The sequence below is a fragment of the Anabas testudineus genome, chromosome 12, assembly GCF_900324465.2.
Source record: "Anabas testudineus chromosome 12, fAnaTes1.2, whole genome shotgun sequence".
In the NCBI taxonomy this organism is placed as follows: domain Eukaryota; kingdom Metazoa; phylum Chordata; class Actinopteri; order Anabantiformes; family Anabantidae; genus Anabas; species Anabas testudineus.
Genome location: NC_046621.1, coordinates 7972598 through 7992681, shown reverse-complemented (window position 1 = coordinate 7992681; position 20084 = coordinate 7972598). Strand labels below are relative to the sequence as shown.

Genomic DNA, 20084 nt, shown 5'->3' with positions numbered 1-20084 from the left:
TTCTATGACAACTCACATTTGTTTTTTCTCACGATGCTCATAGCTGCACGAAAGAAAGACAACCAGCATCATGCCATTAACCGTACAACAACTGCATAATTAATATCCATAATAAGCATACAGTGTTCAAATTTCCATTATACTAAACTGTTTTTCACAGGAAATAAATTTAGACAACCAACTTACCTCGTTTTTCAAAGTTATGCTTAAGCTCATCGTCCTTGAATATGATGTCAGTGTGTCCTCCGATGCCTATGTTAACCCCGTGGTCCTCCTGGATCCTCCCATCATTCAGCTTGTTGTGGAGCTGGTTTGGTGTGGAGTTAAGCGAGTGTCCACCTGGGTCTTCATCATCACAGTCGTAATCATCAAGAATGGGCGTCTCGCGGATGGGCATACCGATGACAGAGGTGCCATGCTGGTGAGCGCTTCGAGGGCCCCGGTAGCTGTCACGGCCCTGCGGGCCGAGCAGAACTGAAGGGATGTAGTGGATCTCATGGGTGGCCTCTGTGCTGGCGCTCTTTTGTGGTATACGGCGACGCTTGCACCATCGGTGACGGGTATACAGGACCAGGGTAAAGAGGAGAATTAGGAGGAGGAGGGCGATGAGGCCTCCCTGGATAAAAGCAAGAGGAAAGAGAAAAATAAACTATGAGGGAAGAGCACAAGGACGACAACATCTCACGTTTTAGTGGTAACATTGATATTTCACCTATTACATCACAACGCAAACACATAATAGAAGAAGGACTTTACCTATAACAATAACAATTACAGTGACGGCTTCAGTGCCAGTCACATTAGGCTGAATGTCAATTAGCACCATTTGCGAGCTACTGAAGATGCCTGGCAATCAGCACCTCAATATGTGTGTTCTCAAATGAACATGAAGCAAGTCCTGAGAAGACCAAATAACTTGAACACAAAAAAGTACAAAAACACGGTATGTTAATTCATATGGAAAAAAAAGATGAAACCTGAACTGATGATGATCTGCTAAGAGAAAAGAATGGTTATACCAAGTTGGTACTAATACTGTTTGTGCCAACACAAGAGCTTATTATTATGCTGCAACAGTGTTATGAACGTAGATTTAATTACTTCAAAACTAAATTATTATTATTTTGACTAGTCCTTTTCACAAGGCAAAGCAAGCTGACAAGGTTAGAAAGTATTTAGACACTTCTTTAGGAAAAGAGGGAAGAACAATGAAACATAGCGCAACCTAGCAGCAATGATGAATTAGCAAGTAATTATAAGGTAGGATAAGGATATGGACTCATTTACACACTCACAAGCAATGAAATTGCTGAGCAGCAGATCGGAGATTTTAGTGCTCACAATCAGAATTTATTAACTTACTGTGCACATTCTGCATTTAGACATACATTCAATATCTGCATGCAATATTCACATACTGCACATACTAAATGAGATCTACCAGTGTAACAACAGTGATATGATAAACAACAACTTCAGAAATTCCCAGAAATGATAAAACGGATTGATTTTCTATCCAACAAAATGTTTGTTTGTTTGTTGTTTGTTTGTAGTAGTGCTCTGTATGGACTCCTACCTTCAGAGTGTCACATAAAGGTTTGTTAGCTGGTTTTGCCTTCTCTCTCTTCCCCAAGCCCTTTGTATAAACTCACCAAGGAGCATCACATTTCTCCACAGTTTATTCGCTATCTCACCATCTTAGAAACATCAAACACCCTGTCATACATGCTGTAGCGAGATGATAAAGTAAATCCACATGAATGGTGGACAGAAGGGAAGACATTACTCTTTGATTTTCACAATGGCAGCCAATAAACACGGCAAGCTATAAGGGACATACTTATGACGTCAAACGGAAAATGTAGTGTCAGCACTTGAGCAACACCACACTTTTAAAGATGCGGCGATATTCATGAAATGACACATATCCACGCACTTACGCATACATTCACAAACTCCAGCCACAGGAGCATGAGCAGAGAGTATGCATATACTTGCACGCATGCAAACTAATTCATGACAGGATAATAAATAAAAAAACAGACGAGGTCATTCATCACAACATTTAAAATTCCATCTTCATGAGGAAAAACAAACCCCTTTCAAATTATAACTCATGCACTGCTGGGTGTCCATAAATCAAACTATGCTGAGAAGAGAGGTGGAGGCAGAGAGTACCACAAACACACTTGTTCATTAATTTCCAATAGGATGGCAGCTTTGCAGAAATGCATTCCCACAGACTTCCCTTAGCCTGCACTTCTACATTAATTCCCGCTGAAGAATAGCGAAAACATATGAGAGGTTATGTTTCATTTTAGCAGCGGAGTGATAATGGAGTGACAGAGCATGACTCTGCGGTGTCACTGAAAAATTGTGATGTAAAATTGCAAGGAAAAATGATAAGCAGTTGAAATCTCAGTTTAAAATAACTGTCCTTTCAGCAGCCCTAAGAAAAAAAAAAAAAAAATTCTGTAGCTCATTGATGTTTTTTGCAAGGCACAATCACTCATATGGCAAAATGTACAGTACCATATGTCAATTATTGTCTTTTCATAGCTCGGTAATTTTAACTCATTATTATAGAGAGTTATATTTTCAACATACTGAGGACATTATACATTGCCAGTTAACAAACATAGCAAATAAATTAAGTTGCAAAAGCGGTGATACTGTGGTGAAAATGTTCCCAGGCAACTGTTATTTTCGGTCAAAATGTTTGACCGTCTAGTTTTGTGACTACAGCATTGTTAAGCGTATTTATGATTGTGGTCAGGATCTCACAGCACTTGGTCATGGTTGGGGAACGATCGCAGCCTGGCTTAACAGAGAATCACTTGACATTCACTTCACACACCGCGCTTGTTGTGTGTGAGTTACTTGACCTTAACCAAAGTGTTTTGCTTGGATAAACTACACGAGACTCTGGAGTCGAACTCGATTCTGTGGTCAAACAGTCGTGCGTGCTGCACAACCACCAACCTTCTTGCAAGTTGCTTTGCATTTAAAAATGTAGCACTTCATGTATTAAAAGAAATGCATTGCATCATGACATAAAAGCATAATTACATTTACACTTTAGTTGTATAGGAATGTCTTTTTTTTTTTTTTTTGATAAAGTGTTGCCAGTTTCCCTAACTTCTTTCTCCTACACTTCCTTTCCATTATCATTTCATGATTCTGACTCTCTTCACTTTTTGTTCTCACTCTCCCACTCGATCTCTGTTCCCCTTCATGTTTGATCACATCTTTCTTTTTCTCTTCAATACAACTGCCACATAAATTCACAGTGGCAGATGTAGCCATGAGGGAAAATGGGTTTTCTGTTCATCTTCAGACCCTACAAATCCCTGCTGCTTTAGTCCTAAGTGACTTCACGGGGAGCAGAGTGGCTGGAAGCCCCATAATTCCACTCGTTTCTGTAGTATAGGTTTACTTCAGTCTGTGATTATTTTCCTTACTTTGCATTCCTTTTTTTCTGATAATGCCCCAATTTCCCTTCTGAATCACTTTGCATGTTATTTTTCTTCATCTGCACCCCTCTCCTGTTAACGCTCCAGTAAATTTCCTGTCTTGTTCCTGTTGTCCCTGCTTTTTTCCTCCCATTTTCTACTCTCCCATTTCCCCATTTTCCTTGCAACTGTGGATCATGTTGCCTCTTTCCTTTCATGTTTCTCTGCCAGGCTCACTTGATGTCGTTTCACCCCTTCCCACTTACTTCTTATCCTCATTCTTTTGCAGATTGAATGCAGAATTTGAATACAAACATCAGCACTGAATTTTGACACTTTTGCTAACCTTTTACATAATACCAGCAAATTCCTTAGATTAAACTATTACCCTACTTTAGTCATGGCAGTCATTTTAAATTGCTGAACACAAGAAGAAGGGAAATTTGGTTGGTTGTTGAATGACAATAACGAGCACCAACAGAATAATGTGGGTTGAATGTACAACTGCAAAATGAATTTGAAATTGGTGAAGAGTGTCTGTGCTATGACTGAAAATACATATTAACAGATGTTTTCTCAAACCTTGGTGCAATTGTGGAAATTGTACTTTACATGATTCTAATGTTCACTGTAATCTTAAACTTTGCATAAAAATAAAACATACTGACAGTTTTGGGCAGGGAGAAACAATCTATATAATACATTAGTGAACATGAAGATATTACATTTGAGTAATTTTGTTTTCTCCCACATTCAAAACGCATTACACTGGCATTACCACCACTATGAGCACGCAGTGAGCAGAATGTGTTTATATGGCTTTTATGGCTTAGACAAAAGTGCAGTGTAATTAACACGGCTTAAAAAATTCATTTTTCCTGTTTTAGAAGCACAATTAACTTGTTCACACAAAGCCCTTTTAAAGTTACAGTAAAAAAAAGTAGAGTGCATTTTGATTTATTTCAGAACAAACGAATTGTTAGTGAAGTTACACGATCCATTCCATCCAATGTAACTGGGTTATTCAATGGGGGGTGTGGTTTAGTACAAGCCACCCGCTGGCTAATGACTAATACCCCTTTTCGATTAACATGAACTCAGTGCTAGTTCTGGGATGTTTAATGTTGGTTCAAGTTGGAAACCGCAGAGCCACGTCAGTATATTACCATTCACGTCCACCTTCACGGCACACACTATAATGTTTCTGCACAGGTTCAGTTCCTGACTTTACAACTTTGTTTTGATGGCTGTTAAAAATGAATAGATTAAACATCCCTGGATAAAAATGCTTCTTGATCAGTGCTGTGTCTAATTTTGAACACTGAACACACAACTGAACGCTGCTGACATTGACACTTACAGTGGCAACACAGATACCTGGTTATAGTCAATAAGCAGTAGAGAGTCAAGAGGTTAACAAACTCAAAGCAGAACCTCATTAGACTTGATCATTAAGCGTGATTGAAGTGAATGTGAATTAAAGTTATTCAATCACCAATTAATTACTCCTATAGAGTAGCGAGTAGCAACATCCAAGGTTGGGCTTTTGTTTAAATTAAGACATAAAATGCTGACATAAATTATTTTCTGTTTAATCGCAGCTGTCAGTCAGGTTTGCACTTTCTCATACAACTCAGATTATTTGTATAAGCTATTTCCAATGCAATTTCCTGTTCAACCTTCAGCTTATTATTATTTTTTAAATGATGAGTGCATTATGACATTCACTTTAATATAATTTCTTATCAAGAGAAGCGCTGAAGTCACAGAGATTCACCTGTTTCGGTTATCACCAGCGCTGTGCTATATTCTCATGAAAAGTCTGCCTGTTTTAAATCAGCTGGGAAAGTTTTGCATGATATATTCAACATTTCGTAATGATGGAGCAACATCTTAAGTGTGTTTGTGTGAGTGTTTTGCTGTGATCTACTTCTCACATCTTTATTTCTACAATTGTAGCTAATATTTGCAACATCCATTTGACTCGCATTCTGATGACATTTCTTCTACTGAGGACAGAAATAGCATCGTCACCATGAATCTCTCAGATGCTGCACCTCTTTTTGGCCTCTTCATAGAAACAAAGAAGCCTACAATTGCAGATGTCTAGCTGAACGTGTTACTGCATTTCATATTCAAATAGAAAAATTCAGCAACACAATCAATCAACACTATCAAAACAACATTGTTATAATAGAATATCTGATTTAGTTGCCACTGAGAAAAACTGCATATTCAGTCTCTAAATAAAAAGTAATGAAATTGTATATTTTTCCCAAAAGCATAATGAAAATGCACATAAGTGTATGTAAAAAAATAAAGTGTAAGTGTATATTTTGACACATAGTACACTATGCTTAGCTTATCACAGTATAATCCATATATCCATTAGCTAGATCACCTTATCCTTTGGGGTTAGTGGGGTACACCCAGGACAGGCCGTCAGGACAAGACTGGAGAGACAGATAACCATTAATGCTCACACTCACACCGCGAATCAAATTAGAGTCACAAATTAGCCTTGTTCTCTGAACTGTGGGGGGAAACTAGAGTTCCCAGAGGAAACCCATGCAGGCATATGGAGAACAGCAAGATGGTTCAAACATTGCACTTTAATTAAATGTTGATCTGCTGTAAAAGATTCTAAACTAGGTTCAGTTTGTTGACCACAGTATCATAATCATGAAAAAAGGCAACTGGTTATAAAGAAATAAATGCATACACCTTTTTGATGGAAGCTCTAATCAATCACTCCATCAAGCCCTTACACCATCCACATCAAAACCTCCTTAACAGCTATGAATTTCGATGATCATTCGCATTGATCCTCTCTTTACTCCTGGTTCAATGACTTCTGTAGAGCCCTAGGATGTGGAAAAATTGATTAGGATCCCTTATGAACCTAATAAGCTCATTTATGCAGTGAAACAACATGACTCAGAGCCAACATACCCAGCACATGCTCTGTGGTTTACCCACCATCTGTGCACAGTGGTGGCAGTGGCTCACAGAACCCCAGCAACCATCCATCTCCTGCTCCGAGGGAAGACCGGTTTTCCATGTATTCTTTAAAGCGAATGCCATTGTGAAATAGTCGCACGCTGAATGTAGACAAACAGCAATCAAAGGAGCAGACGATGTGGAGGTATTACCGCCACAGAGTCACAGATGACACACTTAGCAGCATTCATGTGAGCTATCACCGCCAAATGCACACAAGCACAGGCGTACAATCATACGCATGGGCTGCCTTTATATACAAACAACCGTGCTGTTAATGGCTTGTTGTCAGTGGGTTTTAGGCAAATACCTTCAAGGCAGGAATCTGTCAACCTCCTACTCTTTCTTACCTTCCTTCCTGTATCTGTTCCTCCTACCTCTCTCTCCCAGCGTGAAGGGAACGTGGCATGTGCCCTAGCATCTGCTCTCTATTCTCTCTGTCCAACTAGAAGTTGCGGTGTGAATGACATGACTTGGCTCTCAGTTTAATGTTTCCACTCTGCTAATTCACTTTGGAGAAACATTACTGTCCATTACCTGGGCACAGACATGGTGTAGTCAGCCTACTATTACTGTAGCTATACATGAGATTATTTATTTAAAACAATGAACTATACAGTTTTTTGCAAAAAATGACTATTTATGCAGCTCTGTTGTCGTTAATTGCTGCCTGTCTCATCCATTAATTCAATGTTTTTCACTTACTCAGTGAGACTGAGAGACTCTTGCAGGCTGTTTTGACGTACAATACCCGTTCCTACAAACTCACTAAACTAAGGTTATTTGTCACCCCTTTGCAATACTAGAAAAGATTGCCACAAAATGTGGTTAAATTTCAATTGGTAAAGTTTTGTATGGAAGTGATATAATGTATTCCGAAGTAACTGAGAATCATTTCAATTCCACAGTCTAGGCTATGTAAATCACCAGAGAAATTACACTGACCAAAAGCCCGTACCTAATCATAAAATCTGATTACACTGTGATTGAAAACTGAATGAAAATCTCCCACAGCTTAACTGGAAATCACCAGGTCGACCTTTCCATTTTGTCCCTCTCACCATGAGAACTAATACATGTTTCCATCATCTTCTCCCCAGCCCCTTTTCCATCGCCTTGAGTCCTATCCTTTCATTACTCCTCCTCTCTATCCTCCCCTTTTACATGCCACAATGCTCTATCATACACAGAGAAACGATTTGAGGGAAGATAATGCTGCCTTGAATCCTGGCCTTGTGGATTATAACAGAGAATTAGGGTTGATTTGCTAGTGTTATGCTCCCGCCTCCCCACTACCTCTCTCTCACAGGCTTTTTCTAGCTTTAGTCCCTGCCCTACACCCACCACTTTCCTACCTCTGCCAGCCTAAGTCTGTTTCAGGATGTCCAAGCTTAGGGCCGATAGTGAAGAATATAGTCAGTGTGCATACCATAAACTACATAGCAGTTCCACATGGCAATGTTAGGGGGCTGTGATCTTGACAGAAATCTACCATCAGAGAGGAAAGCATTCACCAGATGAAAGGTTTTCCAAAACAAGCACCTCAATTTGCACAATTAGTTACCATCCATAAAGCCGTGTGCATCACTACTCTCCTATAGCTGTGCAACCTGGGTCACATGCAGCCACCCCCCGCATATAAGGTGCCCAGCTGTGCCTACTGGGCAGCACATGAAGTTCTCACTAAGACATGGAGGCCACAGTCACTGAACACCAACAGCCCTGGCCTGGGCAGAAGCTGTTATCAGGATGCCTCAAGAGCGCCTGCCCAAGCAAATCTTGTTTGGACAACATCTCAGCCTCCTGTCTGCAGGGGGTTAGAAAAAAGCAGTACAAAGATCATCTAAAAGCCAGTACTAAAGAAAATGTCAAATCATCTCACAACTGGAGCAAGCTGCTGTTAACCAACAGCTCTGCCACACAGGTACTGTATAGAGTAGCTGGAACTGCTGGAAGCAAAATAAATACAGATACATACAATACACAGATAAATAAATACATCCATGTCTGCCTCCAATAACCCAGATTTCACATGTCCAACATCAGATTAAATTGGTGGATCAAGGATTGGATCAAAGAACACACAGTAAATGAGGAGGAACGTCAGCATTAGATATGATAGACTACCATGAGCTAAAGAACTGTAAGGTATACATGTAGTTCATTTGTCAAAGTTAGGAATATATTAGAAAACTTAATAGCTAAAAATAGTTTGAACTGACTAGTTTAAGAAATTGTATTATCCAACACTGGGTCTTTACATTGAAAATGACCATTAAAATCACAGCAGATATTGGAGCACTGCACTATATCCACTATATCTGGCATTTAGTTATACATTTTCAATTACATAGCCTAATGGGCATTTCAAAGTATAATTAAACTTGGATTTGTTTTGTTTTGGACTTCCCTTTCACTGGAAAAAGTTAGGTTTGTTTTCAGTTCTCCCAGTCTGTTTGTGTTTTTGATACATACAGTTCATGGTGAATTAGGTTTGTCAACATTATTCGATTTATGAATGACAGCCTTCGATGTTTTTTTTTTTTTTTCTTTTACACAATTACAGAGCTGACCATGCAGCATGAGTTTCATTTGATGTAATTACATTTCATGAATAGTAGAAAAAAAATTAAGTAATGACATTTTTCAACTGAATAGGGGTAAAAAACGGGGCCTCTATGCTATACAGTTTGCTGTCCATCCCTGAGAAAAGACATTTAGCGTTTTACAACCACAGACAAAAAATATGCATTTAGATAATCTAGCATTGTTTTTACTTCTATTTTTCCCCCCATTGTAATAGAGCCTGGGTATATATCTCAGCATAATGACATCCCATGATGCTCACTGTTTGCATGGTAACCAAATATAATTGCCTGATGACCATGCACTGCTGCTTGCTCATTACTGTGGCAAATTAGTACTGCTGGAGAAGAGGAGACAGCTATGCCCCCACACTCTAGCACCACCCCACCCACCCACACTATATTATGGCTCTTTCATTTGCTTTTATAAGAGATAAATGATATCTTCACATTGAGGAAACTGTAAGCACAAATGCCCTCCTCAGCGACATTTCTGAGAAAGAAATGTGATTAGAAAGGCAATGCCAATATTTGCAGTGGTGTCACAAGGGACCAATACAAGCTTGCTACAGCTGTTGATAACAAGGCAATAAGAGGACCTGGACAATGAGGCCCTTGGGGTGACTTTGATTGAGAAAAAGGAAAAGCTGAGAGGTGAAAGGGGCGGAGAATGGATTTTTGCTTTAGTAAGACCCAGGCATCAGAGTGCAGACAATGGTGCATGCTTGTAAAGAGCAGCATGCATCTGAGCTATGTTGGATAATAGGTGTTTTTATGCGTTAGTGGGCTCGCTCCCGTGTACCTCCATCAGAGGCAGCTGGGGCCTCAGCCCTTGTTATATTCCCTGTCATTTAGCTTGAAGTGAAGCCTTTATTTGTATCTGCAGCTGTCGGCCAAGTGTTACCACAACAGCTTGTGAGAGTAGACCTGTCAGCGAGCGCCAGCAGCTAAAGGGGAAAGTAGTCTTTGTCCGTCCGTTCCAGATACAATCAAAAACTCAGTTTTGCCCTCCTACTTTTCCCCACAACCCCCCACCCTCTCTGTTCTCCTCCCTGTTCCTCATATCACACGAATGTCTCCTCATTTTACTGGCAGCTCCAGACCACATATTTCATGTTTTATCCAGTATGGAGTATTTTTATTGACACTTGTTTTATCCTAAGCCTGGGGTTATAACATAAGAGTCTGTGGGGAGCATGTCAGCTCCTCTTTCGAACAGGTTTGAGAGAAGGGAGAAATTATTTGAAATAAACAGTCTGGCTGTATACAGCATGACGTATAATGGATTAGATGGGGATTGCTTTGAAAATGCTAATAGATGACACAGGTCTGAATAACACTTCCAAGCCCAATTCAAATAGCACAGATGTTCCCAATTGCTGCTTGAGTCATTAATGGCTGCTAGCAGAACACATCTGCTATCATTAGCACTAAGCAGAGGAAAAACAAGCAGTTCAAATGTACGTTAATGGAAAATTTCCCCAAGACTTTAATCACTGTACTTCAAGGAGCGATTAAAAGAACAGAAAAAATTGGAATGAATCGATAGTGAAATATGGAAGCAGATGAAGAGATGAGGAAGAAGCTGCTCGTCTAGTAGCTTAGGGTTAGTTAGTTTAGCAGAGCTTGGCGACATTATCTTGGAGAGGTAACTGAGGTCTACACTAAGAATGGTCTAATTCCTGATAGTAAATATTTATCATCCAATCTGTTTACTGCAAATTACATTTACACGCAACCAAACTGCAGCAGTAGAAATGCTTTGTTCAAGGTGATGTTCGCTAATGTGTTTTATAATATTAACATTTCAATGTATTGAAAAATGCTGAATCAAAAAAAAACTTGAGATTTTGTTGCTTTTGATGGAGGTCAGATGTCTTTTTTGAAATACATACGCTGCATACATAACTAATCATATGCATAATAATTTCTATGCAATGACATGATGTCATGAATCAAGCATCAACACAGGGATGTACACACACACACACACACACAAGCAGGCAAGAGCACATGCATGAGCGTAGTTACTCTATGATCCGGTCCCTTCAGCGGCAGACTTTTCTTTTGTTCACCACACTCTTGGTCTCCATCGGTAACTGTTACCCAGGCAACCGAACAGACAGAGAGAAGGTGAGCGAATGGGCAGAAGAAAGAGGGGAAAAAAGATTGGTGATTCAAACACTCATACTTGAGTTTTGTCTCTCCAAAGGTATAAACTATAAATAATATCCTTCCTCATTCACTTGCATTGGAACAGAAAGACTGAAGAGAACTAATTTGCTTTGGTCATGACACTTGCCCAGCTGAACAAGAGCTCTATTACAACCGTTTGTGCATTCAAGCACGCACATGTTGTGTGAAAGAGGGACAGACAGATTGTGTATGAGTTGCACATCAGTATGTCTGTACACGTCTGAGTCTGGGAATGTTCTCTGAATGGATGTTAAAAGGATGGTTGCTAAGAAAGCCACTCAAATGGTATGAGATTGTTTCTAATAGTTGTACAATAGAGTATATTTTAAGTTAGTTTTAAATAGCCTAATGCATAAGGAAATGCATCCAGAACAATAGCTTTTGTTTATGCAAATGTACAGATACAGGGCAAGTTAAATCACAAATGCAACTCAAAGACTCCCACATGAAGTCATGCACACCACTACTGCTGAAGCAATTAACTGTGATATTAAAGCAATCCTTTATATTTTAACCACTGACTCTAATCTAAATACTGTTTGGACAACGAAGGTCCTGGGTTCAAATCCACTGAACAGCTAAGGTTATTTCTGTTTCCAGAGTTCCATGTGTGCAGGCGTTGTCTCTTTCATTGACCAAACTGATGCTTCTAGCACAAATCAGCACTCAGATTGTCCCATATGTATGAATGTGTGTGAATTTGTTCTGTATCTGTCTGTGAACAGCCATGCAGAAAATGGACATGCATGATAGCATATAGTTCAAACATACAACTACATGCAATGTAGCACAGCGACAGTCACACAGGTGGCTGACAAGATTCTGTCTTTGATGCTTTAAACTTGCAATATACACACAATGTAGACGCTGTTGAAATAATTGAAGACAACTGAATATTGTTAGAAAGCACAACCCCAAGGCTAACACAAGGCTAACTTTTCTGATATGTTTGCCACTTGCGGAGAATATGTAGCCTCATTAAAGTGAACAAGTGTGTTTGTGCATACTGAATAACAAACCAGTTCTATGACATGCTGTGCATGTAAAACACAGATGGCTATGAATCAGAGTGCTCTAGATTTTCACCAAAGCATATGCAGAAAACCATTTTAAGAATGTTAAATCTTGCTGAAATAATGTCACACTATGAAAGCCATAATTTCTCCATGTGTAACTAATAACTTACACTTTCCAGAAACACTCCTTTTCTTTGTTAGACTCATATCACACCCATAGTCTTGGAATCGAGCCATTATGGCAGTGGTGCAGTCCTTGAAGCAGCACTAGAGCACCTGACCATGTGTTTAGTGCCTGGTTAAAATCTGGAATCAGAGCAGCTTGAACATGTGGGAAACATGCCAGGAAGCTTCCACAAAGAGCTGCTTGTACAGCTCCCTCCCCTATGGATACGAGCAAGCGAGTCAGGGCCAAGCAGAGCATGTAAAGATCACCTTGACCTATACATATGTTCTACCTGCTGTAGAAGAATACAGTGAATAGTGGTCTGTTACTAGGCTTCTGTCCTCCTTAAGGACTAATTAAAGGAAATTAGACATTTTACACTTGCCCCAGGTGAATACTGGCCTCATATCCATGTTCAGAGTGAGGGCAAAATACCTGCATAGATCACAGTAAAAATACTGTATTTTACAAAGAAAAGTGATGTTACTGTTGCAGCTCCCTACAGTAATAATTTAATAGAAAACACTGATTAGAGAAGGTTGCAAGAGTTTCCACATAAGGTGTAAGACCATGTTAAATTTGACCACTGGTTACACAACAGTGAGCTGTGTTGCAAACATGAATTACAGTAAAAGCAGGTAAATGTGAAACTTCATATTGCTTATTTTCCCAACAGTACGTCACGGAACAAATGGCTCGGGTAAGAAATATTACCAAGGGGGTGAGGCAGGTCAATCCATTGATTTGATTGACGTATGGGGAGGATGTAGCTGAATGTGTCTCATCTGTAATTCTGTATGAGCATGTTTATATGTATATATAAAATAATGAACATGTGTGACCCAGTGACACCATACATTTTTAATGAGAAACATTAAAAGGCAGTGCAAATTTTACCTACAGTACAAAGCTTTACTATCAGAAAAGAAGCATCACATAGGAAGCAAAATCTGTGTTCCCACAGAGCATGGGGTGTTTGCATTAGTCTTTGAAGAAAAGGTAAAACAGGTGAGAGGACAAATAGTCTTTCAAAAAGACCCCTATGACTTCCAACAAAAACCAAAAGAACTATGCCCGGAATAGGCACACCAAGGACCACTCCTGCAACTAGGCACATTTAGAGTGTCCCAGTGGATGAGAGGGTCACACCAATGTGAGTGGATGTTGCAGTAAAGGGGAGCTCACTAAATACTGTTTTCAGGTGAAAAACCTAAAAAAAAAAAAGGTTTCTTAACGTTCCTGGAGAACAGCGAGTTGCTAGATGAGGTTCTCTCTTAATCTGCAATGGTAATAGAAACCATTTGTGACTCTGGAGGGGTGTTAGTGGGAGGAAATGACTGTATATAGTGGACATAATTTAAAGAGGCCAAAGCATAGTCAGAAATAAAAAAATAAAAAAAACAAAACAGTTAATTTTTCCACACATGACCCACGGTTGCACTCCTTTGAGTTGCCATTAATAGCTATTGCAGACTAAGACTGTTTATCTCTACCAAGGCTTCTGTTTTACAACACACTGTTATTGTGATGGACAGTACATGCATTGCAAAGTAGAACACATGCAGCATGGCTTGAGGCAAAGAGCGAGATAAGGCTGAGACACAATATATTGATTAATTTAAACCTGACTGAGGCTTGATGTTTTGTTTTGTTTTGTTTTTTCTACGCAACCAACGGTATCTGAGGACTGAGGAAGGAAAATTCCAGCTTGTGGAAAGACTGTAGCCGCAGCAGAAAACATTTATGGAATTAGCTCTGAAAAATGACTTTCAGAAGACCTTAATTGTCAGAAACAGTATTGCAAACATTAGGGCCCCCCAAAAACTATTAAATAAGCCAACTGGATGAAAGCAGAAGTTTCATCAGTGGATGGAGCTCACGGCTGCTCTTGATGACAACATTCACTAAGGTAAGTAGAGCTTCAGCTGCCTTGTCAGACTACACCTGCAAAAAAAGCCAATGATAATTCACACAGCTACATGTCAACCAGGCAGTGACATTATATTGGTTTAACGCCAATATGCCCAGCCCGGTAATTACAGTACCAACTAATACATCGTTAGCAAGTCGTCCACCGCCTGGAAGGAGGAAGTCTGAAGTGAGAACGTGTCACATGATGTCTTGTTAGTTTATCGATGTGCACTCGTTCACTGTGGAAGCACAGGAACATGTCGCACGTGAAAACTGAAATTTAATGACACCGCTAATTATTAGTTAGTTAAAGTTTATGTAAATTCACTATTCACTAATTGTTTTTAATTGTACAACTCAAATTAAACTCCTCCTTTTACAGCCCATATTGACGCATATTGAATATATCTGTAGCATGTGAGCCATATGAACTCAGAATGCTCTCCTATTTTCAATACTCAACAAACAGTGCTGTAGATTTAGTTTCCCTTGATGTGGTATATGCTTGCTACTGCAACTCGTGTCAAGGGATGAGATGTCTGATATCTCTTATCTTGTGTTAGCTGCAACACTGGACCAGATTTGCCTTGGAGTTTTTTTTTTAATCCACTTCTACGAAGGTACTTTTTTTCTGGTTAAACTGTTCCCTTTGTGTAAGGAATCACATGAAATAACACAATAACACAAAGCAAACATTTGTCACTTGTAGACATATTATAGCATGATGATGGGTGCCAGGGGCATATGTCATATGAAATATGACATAGGTGTCATATGAAACGCTTCAGTGCTGCAGTAGCAATATGTTTCAGACTTCAGGCACATCATCACTTTAAGTTTGGATCACTTGGTGAACCACAACATTACAAACAACATAACTTAATAATTAACCTACTTATTTATTTATTAAATAATATATTTTTGCTATGCATCCACACAGTATAATTTTAGAAAATCTTAATACTATAGACTATGACCATGAAAATAATGCTTTTTACATATTATTTAAATTATTGTGATCTAGGTATAAAAGAAAAGAATGAAAACAAAGCACTCAGATCTGAGGAGGCTTAATGCTTCACATAGCTTAACGAATGAAATGTCTTTCAGGTCAAGAATTAAGAGGTTATGATTGAATGTAAGCAGAATGCTCATTGGGGAATAAATAAAAATACCAGAATTATTACAGTTTAAAAGTCAGAATTTTACCAAGGCACCAATATTTTATTTGTAGTACACGTATGTGTAATTAATATTAATAATGGTGCAATAAGGGGTATCTTGTAAAGTATAAGCAGCAAAATGAAAGCAAAGCAGTTAAACAGCAATTGAAGTACCATGACCCCATTTAAGACATATTAAAACCCACAAACACTCCACTTTACACTAATTAGGTGATCACTAGTAAAGTCATTTTGATCATGTTGCAACAATCTGATAACACTATAAATGTTATTTTCAATCACTGCAGTGCACGTAGAGTGTGCTCAAAGAGAACATGTAATAAAAAAAGCTACAGCTAACAATAGTTGATTTCTTTTTCAGAGTGCTCTTCACTTGACATCAGAATTTCCCAGTGCTGATTACAATTCTAACGGTAAATGGACAAATAACAATAATGAACACTTTCAAATTCAAATTACTCACACCGACCACATTATTCTCTTTAAATCTGATTGAGATAAGCTTAGATCACTTGCATTTGCATTCAAATGACACTTATCTTTTAACTGAGACCAGGCTGCCCACTTAAGTGTTACTGATATACACTGATATATAACTGATGTAACAGTCCCCTGTAATGATGTCAAAGCAGAGTATCCTTCCATGGATGTGCAAGATGAATTGTTTCATTGGAAATATGGCATCAACTGAGATGCACATAAACTTATGCCCCTTAAGCTGAAACAACCAATTGAGCTAATAAGTGGTGTTTAGAACAGACATCGGTGTCAGTGGTCTGGTTGTTCCGTCTCAGTGGCCTCGGTATAACGTAATGTATTTCAGCATTTATCAATAGTTTGCAAATGTAAATAACCAGTCATAGATCAAAAGATCTGTTTAAAATCCCTAAATCACTTACAGTCTTGTGTCATTAGTGTGCAAGGCTGTGACTGCAGTGGAAATGTGGCCGGGCTATTTCGAGAAGAGTCATGTGGGTCATTTTGGAAGGTACAGCAATAACCTACAGAGGTTGTTAAGGTATAAGGATGTGTTAGATTTTACCTACAGTACAGCTAAAAATAAGGTAAATGACCTTATGGAGACAGACGCTCGATTTACCACTTACACCTTTTGAGTGTGTCAGCAAGGATGTAGAGAAGCATTATTAATGGCAAAGACCAACTCACAACATCACGAATGCAACAACAACAGCATTAATAATAATGATAACGATACAGAAGCTGCCTGTCAGTGTGTAAGCTGGTAGGTATCAGTAATTTAATTAGCACTGATTCCATATTCATAGTGCAATAACATGCATGTGTAAAATCATAGAAAAGGTAACTCACTCTGACTCTAATGTAATAACTGAAAGTGTCCTCACCCACTGTAGCATTATGCCTGCGTGTGCCAGGGCATGGTGAAAATTAATTTCTGTAGCCCCTGACTTCACAGGACCCACAGTTGCCTCAAATGCCTCGATGACCCTCCACACTGATGGTCATACATCACCAGTGACTGCTTAATTATAAGGAAGCCATTCCAACCGTGTAGGGTGCACTGTATCTTCATGCATATCTATCAGGATGGAGATAAGAATAGTAGATCTCCCTTCACTTAGTGTGAGTTCAGGAATATTAAATGACCTCAGGCAAATGCTCAAATATAACAAATGAGCCAGACTGATTTTAAATATGAAATGTTTGGTGGTTCTTTCAGTTTTTAGTCATCTACTGTGTGATGGTAGCTAACTGGTGTATTTACCATAATGTCCAGATAGTCAATGAAGCATGTCTAATTTCCATTTTGTGTTGTCTCCAGATCTCAGGGAATAGATCATTATACCCTGTAATGTGGCACACGAAAGGCTCTGAACTGCCAGCCTTTATTGCATCTCATTTTGGTAAAATACTACCTGTCCTCCCAGTGAACTCAAACATACCATTTCTTTGAAAAATCCTCCTCAGTACTATACACAATATGAGTGATTGCTGTTTCCCCTGAACCTTATATTCAAATTCCCACTGCATTATTTCATCCCCAGCACTGATGAGAAAGAAACGCAATTATACCTCACCTATAATTCTATTTCCCCCCAAAAAAACTTTCTATATTATATCATGTATTGTGCATCATAGATGGTTGCTGATGTACAGGTTGCACTGAGTGGAGAAAATAGCTTTTTCTCAGTGATCTGTTGTAGCTGTGGGACAGGGGCTTTGTTTGAGGGCTGCTTTAGGACATCTCAGAGGTTTGATCAAAACTCCAGCGAGGCTCTTTTCTCGAGGCAAAGTGTCTAGTATTAGATGATAATAATTCTATGAACCACATTAGCTTGTCTTCATTTTAAAGAGCTGTCAAATTTCTTATTGAAATTGTTTCAAATCCGACTTATCATACTCTCTATCTGTGTATGTTTGCATACATGTTTTTCTATGATTGTATGACTGCATTGACACATTTTAGCTCAAAACTGTCTTTGTAAAGACTTTTGGCACATTTTTACTTGCGAGACAGTGACAGAAATGGGGGAACTGTAATCAAATACGTTTCCAAAACTGATATATAGAACACTACCCTTTCAGTGATTACCATCACAGTTTGCATCCTGCTTGAAATTCTCATAGGCATAAATCAAAACAAGCAGAGCCAAGACTCGAAATGGTTTGATATAAAGCCAACCATAACAAATTAAAGGCTTGCATTTGCCGCTTACGTGCTCTGTAGGCTTTGCAAATACAGTGAAAAGAAATGTAACATTTTCTAGGTCTTGAAAAGTGATCTGATCTTCACCAAAGTCACAAATACAAACAAACTCACTTGGCAATGTAATGGCAACATTTTTGTCACCAATTTTCCATCCTTATTATAATAAAGACACGTGTGAGTTATGAATCTTTCTATTTCATCAGCTTGGAAATATTGACTTTGCTGATATTTATGACTTTGGTGATCAGATCACATTTCCAATTGCCAAATTATGCAGAAAATCATAAAACTGTAAAATGTTTTCAGATAAAGGCCCCAGGTAAGACCAGGCAGCAAATTGAGCAAAAAACATTATAAAGTGTAGGTAGGGGGAATTAGATTATACTGTATTATGGCATGAAGGCATGGATCCATGACAGACTACTGTGTCGTACAGAAGTCAGACAGCGAAAACAATAGTAGTGTAGCTGGGGGAAGCAAGTGACTTCAACTCTAACAATTGATGCTCTCATTTAATTTGTAAAGTAAGAATATGAATAAACTGACCACAAAAAAAAATCTGTCTTTATTCATGTTGTTAATTAGTTCACATAGAGAACAGCTCATGTTTTCCAGGACACAAGTTGTAATTCTAAAGTCATCACAGACTAGGTAGGAAAAAATAAAATGTTCTCATTAGGACTTTTATACATGATGGTGAGTGTACACCAGTACGCTGAAACTAAATCTGGTACTCTAAAGTCTGAAGTGATTGTTTTTAAAAAACAGCAGTATTTTCTGTGTGTATCCTAACACATATCTCAGTACATTTGGTAGTAAGTGATTCTTCTTGCCTGCCATGGAAACCAATCTCTACTGGCTTTTTCCTTTTTTTTGCACTTCTATGATACTTTTCTTTAGAAAGCAATTAACTGTATAAATCAGGTAAATTGTTTCTACAGTTGTTATATAAAACTTGCTAAGTGACATAAGTGAAATTGGATTATGGGAATTTTAAGTTTTGTGCATTTTTTACTTTTTATATTTATTTGTTTGCTTTTGTTTTTCAGTGAATTCAATCTAAATTTTAATTATGTCTATCCAACATCAACATTTGGTAAATAGCTTTATGCTTGTTTTGTGTCTTGTCTGTGTGAAAGTAATGCTTTCTTTTGGTAATAAACATGTTTTTCTTGTAAGCACAGAAGTCTGTGTGTGGATACAACCATTCTGTAAATGACTATAGTTGATATGAACCTTCACAGGAACATTATCTTTTAAAAAAATGTTTAGTTTTTATGTTATAGCCAAAAATAATTCTTAAAAGTTCTTAAAAGAGAAAAAAGATCATAGTGTCAAATCAAGTGGTTATAAATGTAACTCACTCATCATAAAACAAATGAGCTATTTCTGATCGCTACATCAGTCAGCTGTCATTTTGGCCTGTGTTAAAACTGATACCTGTCTCTGTCTGCCGCTGTCGTATGACAGGGAGACAGTGTAGGAGAAGGACGGTGAAAAGCAGAGAGAGTTGGGAAAACGATTGCTTGAGTGAGTGAGAAACTGACAGCCCAATGCCAGAAGAATAAAGTGCTCACACTTCAGTCTGGCCCAGAACTGACAGTATCAGATATAATGATGTTCACTCAAAGAGCCAGGAGACACCTTGGGGCCATGAGGCCACACCAGCACACCTGCAGAAGTGTCCTGTTTTGACTGGCTCGATATGCTTTTCCTATCGCCCCCCACCTTTGCATTTTATACACTAATGTCTCTTTTTATAGAAATGCCAGCCTATAGGAAATGAAGAAATGATCACATGAATTGCATCATACAGAGTGACATTGCACTGCTAATAAAACATACCTGGTAGGTAGCTTGTGTTGTTTTATTTATTTATTTTATT

The 20084-nt window shown here is 38.6% G+C and overlaps 1 protein-coding gene across 1 annotated transcript in view; it reads right to left on the bottom strand.

Moving 5' to 3' along the window:
• LOC113159659 (astrotactin-2) overlaps window positions 1–20084 on the bottom strand; it is a 212705-nt gene that overhangs the window by 149933 nt on the left and 42688 nt on the right. Inside the window, exon 3 of the mRNA XM_026356476.1 lies at window positions 187–616. Within this exon, the coding sequence (XP_026212261.1) occupies window positions 187–616 (430 nt within the window). The remainder of the gene's footprint in view (window positions 1–186; window positions 617–20084) is intronic.